We start from the raw sequence: 12,816 nt of genomic DNA on the forward strand, positions 1-12,816 counted from the left end.
TAGGCTATGTGAATATAGTTTATTTAATGAAGCCAATGTACAGGTTATGACAACAGATAACAATGATGACTATTATATTCATTAATAATAATTAGACATAAAACTTACATGAATTTTATTCCATTACTCAACCATTTTATTTTGATAGCGCCTGCGCGACTATGACTAAAAAGTTATAACAAGGAGAAAGCCACCAAAAAAGTTTTTATCTAAATACTAAAACATGAATTTTTATTGTTAAATAGAGACATATCTACACATTTTCATCTTATGTATTTGACCGGTCAGTAATACAGTAGGTGAAACAGACTAACAAATACTTTTGACAGCATGATGTATAAAAATAAAGACAATGTTTAGCAAATCTACCATACTAGCACTTTACAATCAGATATAGATAAGTCAATCTATATATTTTATTAATAGAGAACTGCCTATGTATTTTTGTACCAGCAAATGTTCTCCAAGAGCTACTCATCTTGTTGTTCTTTGAAGCAACACTCTTCAGCCTAAAGTGCCTCCAATGCATGTATGATCGACATGAAACTTAGCATGCATGTTCATTGACGAACCATGATTTTTGACATGTCACAATCCCAAGATGGCTGTGATGATGTCTTATTTATTCAGAGAACTGCCTATGTATATATTAATAGATAACTGCTATGGCTGAGGAAATTGTCTATAAATGGTCTGTATTATTCAAAGGAGCAAAGATAGTAAATTCAAATGCTTTAGACTGAGTTTTTAAGAATTGACAAAATATGAAATATTGTTTTTCAGATCTTACATGGTCCAGTATTAATTTGGGCTGAAAATCTAACTACTGATTTATTTATATCCCTGTTTCCTTAATGTCTCAAGTCAGGTACTGTGATTGTACAAATCAATACACTGAACACAAATTGATTAGTACAACGATTCTATAATTATTAAACCTAGATGAATGTACCACATTAAGTTTTAGGCATAATTACTTGTATGTAATAAAACAAAACAATTTATGTCGAAATAAATGTTTGTGAAGCTAGTTGAGTATGATCAGCTTTAAATTTCTAAGCTGCTCCCCTTTAACCAATTTCTCTGTACAATATGCCTTAATGTTGAATCATGTAGAGATAAAATTATACACAAATTTATACATTTTAGGGAGGACTGAAATCGACCCGTTTATGTATACTTATATCGCCCGCTTTCGTTTTTTTGAAATAGAGATAATGTGTATGTATAATCAACAATTATTTTCTTCCGTCAGCATAAAACTAATGTCTGCTGTGTTAAATGTTTATATTAATGTATACATAAACAATGGTCTATAAATGATAGAACTGGGAATCAATGTTCTCTTATCTTCAAATAATAAAATACATAACATATTACATGATAATGTCCTGTCTAGTTGGTGCTAAAGACAATATCAGCATTTAAAAAGAAAAATTCAAAACAGTTGACGCACTATAATAAATGTGAAATTTTATACATAACTTATATCGAACATCAGATGTCTTTATATACAATAAAATATATACTGTGCTTTTTAAAAACATTTTCCTACAACTACTGTAATTCAATTTGTGGAAACATAAGCATTTCACTCTTTTAAATTCATAGATAACACAACATTAATTAATTAAAAGAATTTTTTCCATTCATTATTGCGAGTATTTCAAATAAAAATAAATCTATTTTACTTTCATGATTGGGAAATTTTCTAATGAAACCTACGATTTCAATCACGATTCAAACTCTGGTGAAATACAAAGATAGGATAATCTTCATCGTCGCTTTCTCTTGCTGCTGTAGCCATGATCATGGTAGCCATTGGCGACAACATCACGACTATAGATGTGATTAGGTAGATAAGCACTGATTAATTGGCCAACTAATTTCTCTAACGTCAACATACATTGATATATCTCTGTATCTTCCTGTAATCAAATTAAAGACATCAATTATTTTATAAACAAAATGTAACTTAAGTCAATATTTCAAACAAATATGTGTTGCCAGGCAACAAAACATGTACACATTTGCATCGCCTGACCAGTCTGAAAAGCTTGTTCCATATTGAATCTTGAAGTAAATACATTGCAAGATCTTTGTACTCTATAATATCATTGAGATATTGACAAGTTTCTATGATATAATCAACAGCAAATTGATTTAATTGTTATGCATCGTATTAATTTAATCGAAACAAAGTACATAGATTTAAAGTTGATCAGATGATAACTTTAGCTGTTGTTCACAGGTTGAAATAATGTGAACAAGACCTATAACTCTAGTAGACATAATAAACAGAGATCTAGTTGAAATTCATTTGATAAATTTCGAACAGATCGGTCTTAACGGATAACAACTTTAGAGCATTCACTTTAGAGTGTTCAAGTGATGTCATGTTATCATGACGTTAAATACAGATGTCGCGTAAATAGGGGAATTGACATGGGGTATACCCCTTTTACTAAAAATATAGAGAGCTGATTGTTATTTTTTTGCTCACGCCATGATAGCTCTGTATTTTCCAAATTATTATAAATTCAAACGATTAAAAATATAATTGTTTACATCCGAATTTGAAATGGCAGCCCATGCGAGAGAGAAATATTCACGGGAGAACAGACAAAATTTTGTGGGAAATGTTTGCTGCTAATGGCTCAAAATCAGATAAAGTTAGTAGTGGAAGTCGCTGGGAAAGTGATTCAATGAAGGGGGTGACGTAAGTCAAAACTGGACCAAACTGCAGGTTATGCTTCAAACGGGGATAGTCAGATAAGATGATAGGGAACTTGAAATTTAAGTAATAAACAAATTCAAGACGATTATTGATCATAAAAATGAAAAGGAGGCTACATATTATATGATAAAAATACAGAATAAACATCTTTGTCAAATATTGGTATATTTGCTGAAAAATGACCAGCAGGGAACTAAGGCTATCTGTCTAACAGTCAAGGTGTTAAGAGGATCAGATGATATGTAGTCTGTAATACTAGTCAGGAGGCTCAGTGTGCTGGGGTATCCATCAAATGGGCACAAACCCAGAACCAACTTTTCTACAGTAGTTTGTTACGTAGAGTACGATTCCGAGTGGTAATCAGTCCGCCGTTGGGGCATTTTCGAGGTCATTTACACTGAAAGTGAATAGGCTGGCATTCTTGTACCATGAAAACATGCTGAAAATGATCGCAACTAATCACTCTTTCAATAAAGATAGGTTGCCAGGCAACGAAACATATGCACACTGCCGCTAAATCGTCCGGCGGGTGGACAAGGGTTGTCGCACCTTTATTCTTTTATAGATAATTGGGGGTATTTATTTACAAGACAATTTCATACAGATCAGATTATAATTTTCGTCGTTTGAGGGTCAAGGTTCTACAAACTGAAACAAGGGCCTTTAAATTTAACAATGCAAGTAATTTACAGAAATTGTTGAAATTCGACCGGCTTTTTCGTTTTACTAATTCAAAAGATAGGTTGCCAGGCAACGAAACATACGCCCACAGCAGCTAACTCGTCCGGGCAGTCAACAAGAGTTGTCACATATTTTTACTTTTTTCGGTAATGAAACATTTATAATACATTAAAATCTGATTAAGAGTAACAACTCATTAAGTAATTATCAGAAAACCATTAGAATTTGTTTGGTTTTTATAAAGTTTTGCCCCATGCTAACGTTTAGTATAGGAAACTTTTAACATCATGGATTTAGCTGTTCAAGTCATAAAAATTCATTGAAAATCAATATACTTGTTTGTCTCAAGACCTTACACTCTGTGTATGAATCTGAAGTCAATCGGATGATAACTTTAGCTTCTAGAGGGTCACAAGGTTTTTAAAAGTGATCAAGGGCCATAACTTTGGCAGTAATTATCGGAAATCGTTGAAAATCAATACGATTCTTCGTCTCATGACCTCAAACACTCTGTATCAATTTAAAGTCAATCGGATATTAACTTTAGCCTCTAGAGCATTTACAAGACTTTTTGAAGTGATCAAGGGCCATAACTCTGGCAGTAATTATCGAAAATCGCTGTAAATGTATAATCTTCTTCGTCTCATGACCTTAAACACTGTGTATAAATTTAAACTCAATCGGATATTAACTTTAGCCTCTAGAGCGTCCACAAGATTTTGCAAAGTGATCAAGGGTCATAACTCTGGCAGTAATTAACGGAAATCGCTGAAAATCAATAGGCTTCTTCGTCTAATGACCTTTAATACTGTGTATAAATTTAAAGTCAATCGGATATTAACTTTAGCCTCTAGAGCATTTACAAGATTTTTTGAAGTGATCAAGGGCCATAACTCTGGCAGTAATTATCAAAAATGGCTGAAAATGAATAAACTTCTTTGTCTCATGACCTTAAACACTGTGTATAAATTTAAACTCAATCGGATATTCACTTTGACCTCTCGAGCGTCCATAAGATTTTTTGAAGTGATCAAGGGCCATAACTCTGGCAGTAATTATCAGAAATCGCTGAAAATCAATAGGCTTCTTCGTCTCATGACCTTAAACACAGTGTATAAATTTAAAGTCAATCGGATATTAACTTTGGCCTCTAGAGCGTCCACAAGATATTTTGAAGTGATCAAGGGCCATATCTCTGGCAGTAATTATCAGAAATCGCTGAAAATCAATAGGCTTCTTCGTCTCATAACCTTAAACACTGTGTATAAATTTAAAGTCAATCGGATATTAACTTTTGCCTCTAGAGCATCCACAAGATTTTTTGAAGTGATCAAGGGCCATAACTCTGGCAGTAATTATCGGAAATCGCTGAAAATCAATAGGCTTCTTCGTCTCATGACCTTAAACACAGTGTATAAATTTAAAGTCAATCGGATGTTAACTTTGGCCTCTAGAGCGTCCACAAGATATTTTGAAGTGATCAAGGGCCATAACTCTGGCAGTAATTATTAGAAATCGCTGAAAATCAATAGGCTTCTTCGTCTCATGACCATAAACACTGTGTATAAATTTAAAGTCAATCGGATATTAACTTTAGCTTGTGGACGCCGGACGGACGGACGGGGGCGACGACAATATACGACCACATTTCAATGTGGGCGTATAAAAATGCATATAAATTTCATACAGACCGGATTATGACAAAGTAAAACAAGGGACATAAATTTAGAAGTAATTGACAGAAATTGCTGAAATTGAATAGACTTCTTCATTTCACTAATTTAAATAATGCATATAAATTTCATACAGAATCGGGTGATAACTTTCATCATTCGAGCAACAAGGTGAAACAAGGGCCATAGCTTTGCAAGTAATTATTTGAAATTGCTCAAATTCAATAGGATTCATCATTTCAATAATTTAAATGATGCGTATAAATTTCTTAAAGATCAGATGATAACTTTCATCATTCGAATGTTCGCAAGGTTGAACAAAGTTAAACAAGGGCCATAACTCTAGATGTAATTAACAGAAATTGCTGAAATCCAATAGGATTCTTCTTTTTACTTATTTAAATGACGCATATAGATTTCATACAGATAACTTTATAGCGTTTACAATGTTCAACAAAGTGAAACACAGGCCATAACACCAGAAGAAATTAACAGAAATTATTGAAATTAAATAGGGTTCTTCATCTAACTAATATAAACAACAGAATGTCATAAGCTGTCTAATGATACCAAATCATTGCTCTACCTTACTCCATCGTCAAGATATTCAAATTCAAAGACCAGAAACGCCTATTTCGAGAAAAGTTTGTTTAAAGATTATGTTCAAAATTTCTGCTATGCAGGACAAAAGTCATGGTTAAAAACACCAAACTGCCACTAAACTTGACACAATTGTAAAGAACATCAGATTTCAACATAACACACGTAATTTCAATAAAATCATGCTTTCGGGAATGTTCATATTTAACGTTCTCACAAAAATAATCCAAAACGAGATCATTCAATTTTTGAACACTGGCCGATGCAGACAAATTAAAAGCTGTCAAACCGTTCAAACATTTCGCAACGGTTTGCTCTTTCGAAAAAAGCACCATTTTAACAAGGGAGGTTTGTTTACTAAAACTACGGAATTTTTTAACCAGCTGCTGCCAGGCAAGATACACCCACATTTTGCAAGAGATGGATAAATGAAATGAAATGTGGTTTAACGTACTACTGTTCTGCTCCGAACTGGGCTAATGAAGACGGTCATACGTCATACAGTGTGCTATGAGGGAAATTTTGCCCATACAGCGGCACTACGGCCTACTCTTATATCGAATTCCAAATGTCAAAGGATCTTTTACGTGCACACCAATGTGTACACAGAACCTCTGTTTTTAATCCCACTTAAACAACTAGACACTGTCCATTGCCAGAACTTTCTCATCCTACACTGAAAGCAAAGTCAAGAACAATTTGTTACAGTGCTCCCAATTTAAGAGAGAACATATTTGTAGATCTTACAATTGGAACTATTAATACATTGGATTATCTTACAAACCTTGTTATATTGGGCTGTATTTCTAAAAACTAAACTCAGATCATCAATAAATTCCTGGGCAGAAGAATATGTCATAAATTTATTCCTCATGGTGCGGAAATCCATTGGATGTTTGACAATTGTATAATAATCTGGTACCTACAATCAAAATATAAATCAATAAGTTTCTGTTAGAATAAATTACCGGCAATATCACACATTGTCTTCACTTTGACTACACTGTCTTCACTTCTCAACTACTTTGTCAAATACACTGTCTTTACTTGACTATAATGAATATCAGTCTGGACAAAATGGTATCATTTGTTTATTTAGTTACTTGCTCTCTGTTCACTCAATGTCTAAAGTGGAAATGATGTCTTAATCCACCATTTAACAATGCATTCTGTATATTCCAAATACAAGGTGAAGGTCATTTTTCATTCTCTGTAGTGGTGTTAGTGAATATGGCATAAGCTAGTTAAATCTTGGGAATTGGTCAATCATTAGGGAGTTCCATTAATTAATTACTAAATTGACAATGAATGTTTTTGTTAACCCTTTCAATGCTAGACGTAAATCCACTGCCTGTGCTAGACCTTTTTTCGAGGGGAAAAAAGAGGATTTGGAACTAAATGCCAAACAGTATTTATGGAAGCTTTTATGGAAATTCTTTTTGTGTGTTGGGATGGGCATGAGGTTGGGCTAAGAGAAAAAATAGAATTTTGGAAATTTGCATAATCATGTAGTCATGTGACGTCATGGCGGCCATTTTGGATGTCTCATTTCTCACTAAAGCTAAAATGAAAACAAATTTTTCTCCATGAAATATTTATGGGATATTGTTTTTTTCACTGATCAATAGCAGCCACGAGCAATACCACCACGAATTCGTGGACCACGTCTCCCGCTGCCATGACCATGTGCGGATTGCAATACCTTGTTTTCACCATCACCATCACTTTCACTATTTGTACTTCACCTTGTACATTATTTTACTTACATCTTTTTTACTAACTGCTTCAGCAAAAGGCCAGCTACATTTATGTTTCACTAGTTGCGTCAAGATGTCTTCACAGAGCTGTCAACAGAAATAACAATTAATATAAAACTCATTTGAGTGTGTTGTCGTGTTAGACTGTGATGCAGAAAGACTATTTTCAATTCATTGATTCGATGAAGGTCGGGTAATGATTTGACGATCTTGAAATGGAGTTTTAACATCTTGTCAACACAACACTTAGGAAATTTTGAGACTAACATATGGATGGTAATTTTCATCAACAAGACACCCTTCCTTGTCAACCCAACACTGCCCGCAGTTGCCACCCCTGATAGATAAAACCTGAGCTTGAAAAACTGATGGCTTTTAATCGTGAGCCCAGTGCCCTACCGTTTGAGTAACACAACCATGACTGTCTTGTACAGAATAACATGAATAGTATAGTTTCATTTTAACTTACTGATAATTCTGACGGCGCTCTACGATTAGTTTTCGGTGGGGTATCATCTGGTTCTATAGCAACAGATCGTGATTTAGATATACTGCGTTTACTAACAGATTTAACCTTCTTAGGCGGTGGTCTATTGGGTTTATATTCTTCTTCTGAACTGTCTGCTGTTTCGTCATCATTATAATTATGGCGCCTTCCTCCTAAAAATTTAAATCAATTGTATTATATCGTATAATATCAAAGAAACCTTAATAAATAGGACTGATCAAATAATAGAAAGATTCAGTTTAATTATGAGTGTGGAAATTATATTATACAATAGATTTATATAATATATAGATAAATATATATTACCTCCTTTAGATGCTTTACTACCCCTCTTTCCTTTCCTTCTTTTACCACCATTTTTACACTCCATACATTCCCAATGTCCTCTACAATTACAATATAACATTTACAACTATTTAATAGTTAGGTTTTAAAATTATTTAAAGGGGCATTAGGTAAGATTAGATAAAGAGCTGACAGTTCTTACTATAATAGTTAAAAAATAGATAATGAAAATAGAATATCCTGGAAATTTCAGTGAAATTGTTTCACCCTGAACAGAGATATTAGTGATTCAAATTTAGGCTAGCCTCGATCGCCATTACTAACGTTGGTTTCAATTATCCATTTTTATGTTATCACAAAAAGTATTCAAATCTACTAAATATTGCAGAGTAACGAAGGCATCAAGAGTTGATTATAGTCTGGATAGTTAATTAATGTATAATTAATAATTTAGATAACATTTCAGGTCTAAAGGAAGACTTGCAATAGGCAGATTTAGCTCTTGCATAATGTATGTTTAATAGTTAGGTTTTACAACCATTAAATCCTGAAAATATGAAATTCTTTTGTAGACAGACCATAAAGTAAATATAAATTGGTTGATACCATAATAGAGACTCAGAGAGAAATGGGGATTAATGTCAACTAAACACAAACTAGGTCATTTCGGGATTAACATATGGTACAAATTTCTTTAGCAGTAAGAGGAAACCGAAGGACCTGCAGAAAATACATTATGTTAGGCAGCTCACCCTACCATTTCTTACATACAAGTGTTGGAACGAAATGAGGCCACATGACACAACAACAGGACCATGACTGGTGCTATATATCAAAGAATATTTACCTGGGTGGATAACGTAATACAGGATCATGACAGAAGGTGTGATATACTAGAGGACAGACAGAACATTCTATTAGATCTTCATCACCACCACACTCTGCACATGTATCTTCATGTTCTATAGTACCACCTACTGTAGCATTATCATCATAGTTAGGTTCCTGTAAATAAACATACAATATTAATACATTTCAACTTAAAATAACAAGACCTCTTTGGTTTGGGTCAAAAATAAAATAGTGGCTTTCATTGGATTTTACATGTTCATTTGTTTTGTGTGATAACAATCTGTCTTATGCCTGGCAATGAGATAGAACTGATTTTGAGTTCCACACAGTAAGTCAAAATGAAACTATTAGTAACAAGCCATCAGTGAGGCTGATGTTCCCCGCCAAAATCCCAAACTAATTAGATGACACTTATTGATTAATTGCACATTTATCTTTTTCAATAATATTGAACAATTAAACTGATTATCTATACTTAATCTAAGCAAGGCTTTGAAGCACCTGATAGTAAAAATATACACTACGTTTCATCACTCTCCATCAGTTAGAATCAAAGTTATCTTGTCCTAAAGCATCGACCAATGAAATTGCTTAGCTCTGCTTAGCTCTGCTTAGCTCTGCTTAGCTTTAGTGAGAAATGTTAATCATTGAACTCAGTCAAGACATTCACCTAATGAACGCCTACACCAAGTTTGAAAATTCTATCTCAATTAGAAGGAGTTATTGTGTTACAAAGTCTTGACCAATCAAACTGTTTATCCCTCTGCTTAACCTAAGCAGAAAATGCTCATTATCAAACTTAGTCAAGGTATTGATAAAATGAAACTACACACCAAGTTTCATCACTCTCACTTAATTAGAACTAAAGTTATCGAGTCCCAAAGCATCAACCAGTCAAATTGCTTATATCTACTTACCCTAAGCAGAAAATGCTCATCTTCAAACTCCATCAAGGCAGTCACCTCATGAACCCCTACACCAAGTTTGAACACTCTACCTCAATTAGAAGGAGAGTTATTGTGTTCCAAAGTCTCAATCAAACTGATTATCGTTCTGCTTATCCTGAGCAGAAAATGCTCATTATCGAACTTAGTCGAGGTAATGATGTAATGAAACTATACACCAAGTTTTATCACTCACTTATTCAGAACTAAAGTTATCGTGTCCCAAAGCATCAACCAATCAAATTGCTTATCTCTGCTCACCCTAAGCAGAAAATGCTCATCTTCGAACTCCATCAAGGTATCCACCTAATAAACACCTACATGAAATTTGAATATTCTAGCTCGATTAGAAGCAGAGTTTTTGTGTCCCAAAAAGTGTGACGGACAGACCCATTTTAATAATGTGCCGCTTTCTTTGAAAGGTGGGGGACAATCAGTACTGGACTACCACTTAATAAATCGAAATAACACATCAGATTAAATCAATTTAATCATTTATCTTTTAGCTGAATCAAAGAGGTCTAGAAGAACAAGTATTTATGTCTTATATATGAGTCATACTTATCACTATTTACAACCAATTGGGGTGATAATTTGGACTTTAATTATTTAACTTTTACAAACTTACATCAAAGCCAAATCTACGATAGTTATGAGTAGGTCTTCGAGTTGGCTGAAATTTGAGAAAGATATAAGTTAATAATTGTCTTCAATTATTAGTTAATAAATTGTAGTTAAATATACGATGATAAATGATAGTTAAATATACGACGTATTAAATATAAGTTCTAGTAAAATAATTAAAGATGCATTATGTAAGATTTAGATAAAGAGATCTCTGTTCTTGCTTTAATAGTTCAATAACAGATAATGCAAAATGAATATATTGAAATTTAATTCAAATTACTTTATTCTGAGCAGAGTTCTCAATGTTTGAAGTTTTGACACAATGTGACATAGATTGTTTATTATCATAACAATGGTACTTGTTTTTCAAGACTTAATTAAGTCTTGCTTCTCCTATTTTAAAATAAATCATTAAATGGTGACCGGGTTTTAATTCGTTTAAATCTCTACCATCCGATAGTCTCGATAGTTGATTATAGGTTTGTCATGTGAATAAATATCTAAATAATAGTTTATATAACATTTAGGGCCAAAATAAAAACCTGCAATATGCAGATTTAGTTTTTACTTAAGGCATCTTCAAGTTAATAAATTATCAGCAAGTGCCTTATAATGAAATTGTATTAAATGACTTTTATGGGAATTATAATTTCCTTGATATTTAATGAAATCAGTTTATAAATTATACAATTTATAAAAATATATTTGCTAAATTGTAATGTCAATAAAGTACATTCAATAATCTACACTTACAGCACACGCAGCACAGAACCAATCACCTTTAGGTACATCACGTAAGGCTGGCCGTAAACAGTACATGTGAAATGCCTGGTTACATTCATCACATAATAATAATCTATCGTCATTATCTTTCTTACGACATATCTTACATTTCTATAAAATACATAATATATAACATTACTACAGGAAAAAAGATAGGCTGTCAGGTATAGTTGTCTGAAAAGTCCACAAGGGTTGTCACTCTCATCAGGAACATTGTATAAATTTCAAGTTAATGGATGATAGGATTCTTTGTCTCATGGATAGAAACATTACTTATAATTTGGAAGTCAATCAAGTGATATGTTTTGCTGTTCAAGCATATACAATATTTTTCAAAGTGATAATGGGCCATTAGTCATCTCATGAAAATACTGTGTATTATTCAAAGGATAACTTCAGCAGCTTGAGCTTCTACAATGTTTTTTTTAAGGAGTCCAAGGGCAATAACTCTGAAAACAGTAAAAACCAATGGGATTCTTTGTTTCACAAATAATATAAACAGTGTGTATAAATTGGTAGTCAGATTTTTCTTTTTTTTTTACACAATGGCACATCCCAATTGTAAATTTAAATATATACATGTATGTCATACTTTAGACTAACTTAAGCCATTTGAAATTATTTATTTGGTAAATCTTATTTTCCCTGGACAAGTTTATCTATTGGCAAATCGTCCAATTCTAATAAACTTGACTTAATTAAATTTTTGGGTCAAACTACTCAAAAAGATGTTATCAGTATCCCATAATCTGCATAGTGAACATTAAACAGGGAGTTGTGAATACTGTCCAACAGGAAGATGCTCAACAAAACAAAACATATTAATCATAGAAGTTGGACTTAACAGACTTTCTTGTATTATATATGATATTTAAAGAAGAGATTCACATACCGCATTTTCAGCTGATTTTTCCCATCTAATACTAGTTTCTAGTATACCCAATAAGACGTGTAATCGAGATATAGTTTGACAATTCTCTACAGCTTGTATCCAGTCTGTTAAAGTCTTAGGCATATTACTCTTCTCATCTTCTTCTTCTTCTTCTATTAAAATATATACAGCAACAAATAATATAGGTAGACCAATCTGAACAAATAGGTGAAGTGACAGAAGGCCAATGAAAATGTACAAACTTAAAGATGCATTAAGTAAGAGTTAAATCTGCTATTAAGCCACAAAAAAAAATATTCTGCTTCTCAGATACATGTACCGCCACATCATCAAAAATGGGCAACGTAACAAATTTTTATTTTAAAAGATAGGTTGCCAAGCAACGAAACATACACCCACAGCAGCTGAGTTGTCAGGGGAGTTAACAAATGAAAACAACATACTACAATATGATCACGAGTAATAACCCATCTGGCG

General features: G+C 33.0%; 1 protein-coding gene across 3 annotated transcripts in view; it reads right to left on the reverse strand.

Moving 5' to 3' along the window:
• Positions 1-12,816, reverse strand: part of LOC126824710 (tyrosine-protein kinase BAZ1B) — a 39,752-nt gene continuing 26,936 nt past the window's right edge. For all 3 annotated transcript variants that reach the window (XM_050554043.2, XM_050554041.2, XM_050554044.2), the window contains 9 exons: positions 12,340-12,491; positions 11,418-11,558; positions 10,666-10,710; positions 9,089-9,246; positions 8,263-8,342; positions 7,918-8,108; positions 7,458-7,535; positions 6,476-6,613; positions 1-1,928 (listed from right to left, as the gene is read on the reverse strand). In XM_050554043.2, coding sequence (XP_050410000.1) covers positions 1,776-1,928; positions 6,476-6,613; positions 7,458-7,535; positions 7,918-8,108; positions 8,263-8,342; positions 9,089-9,246; positions 10,666-10,710; positions 11,418-11,558; positions 12,340-12,491 — 1,136 coding nt within the window. In that variant the 3' untranslated portion in view covers positions 1-1,775. The remainder of the gene's footprint in view (positions 1,929-6,475; positions 6,614-7,457; positions 7,536-7,917; positions 8,109-8,262; positions 8,343-9,088; positions 9,247-10,665; positions 10,711-11,417; positions 11,559-12,339; positions 12,492-12,816) is intronic.

This window comes from Patella vulgata, chromosome 6 (assembly GCF_932274485.2).
Source record: "Patella vulgata chromosome 6, xgPatVulg1.2, whole genome shotgun sequence".
Classification (NCBI taxonomy): domain Eukaryota; kingdom Metazoa; phylum Mollusca; class Gastropoda; family Patellidae; genus Patella; species Patella vulgata.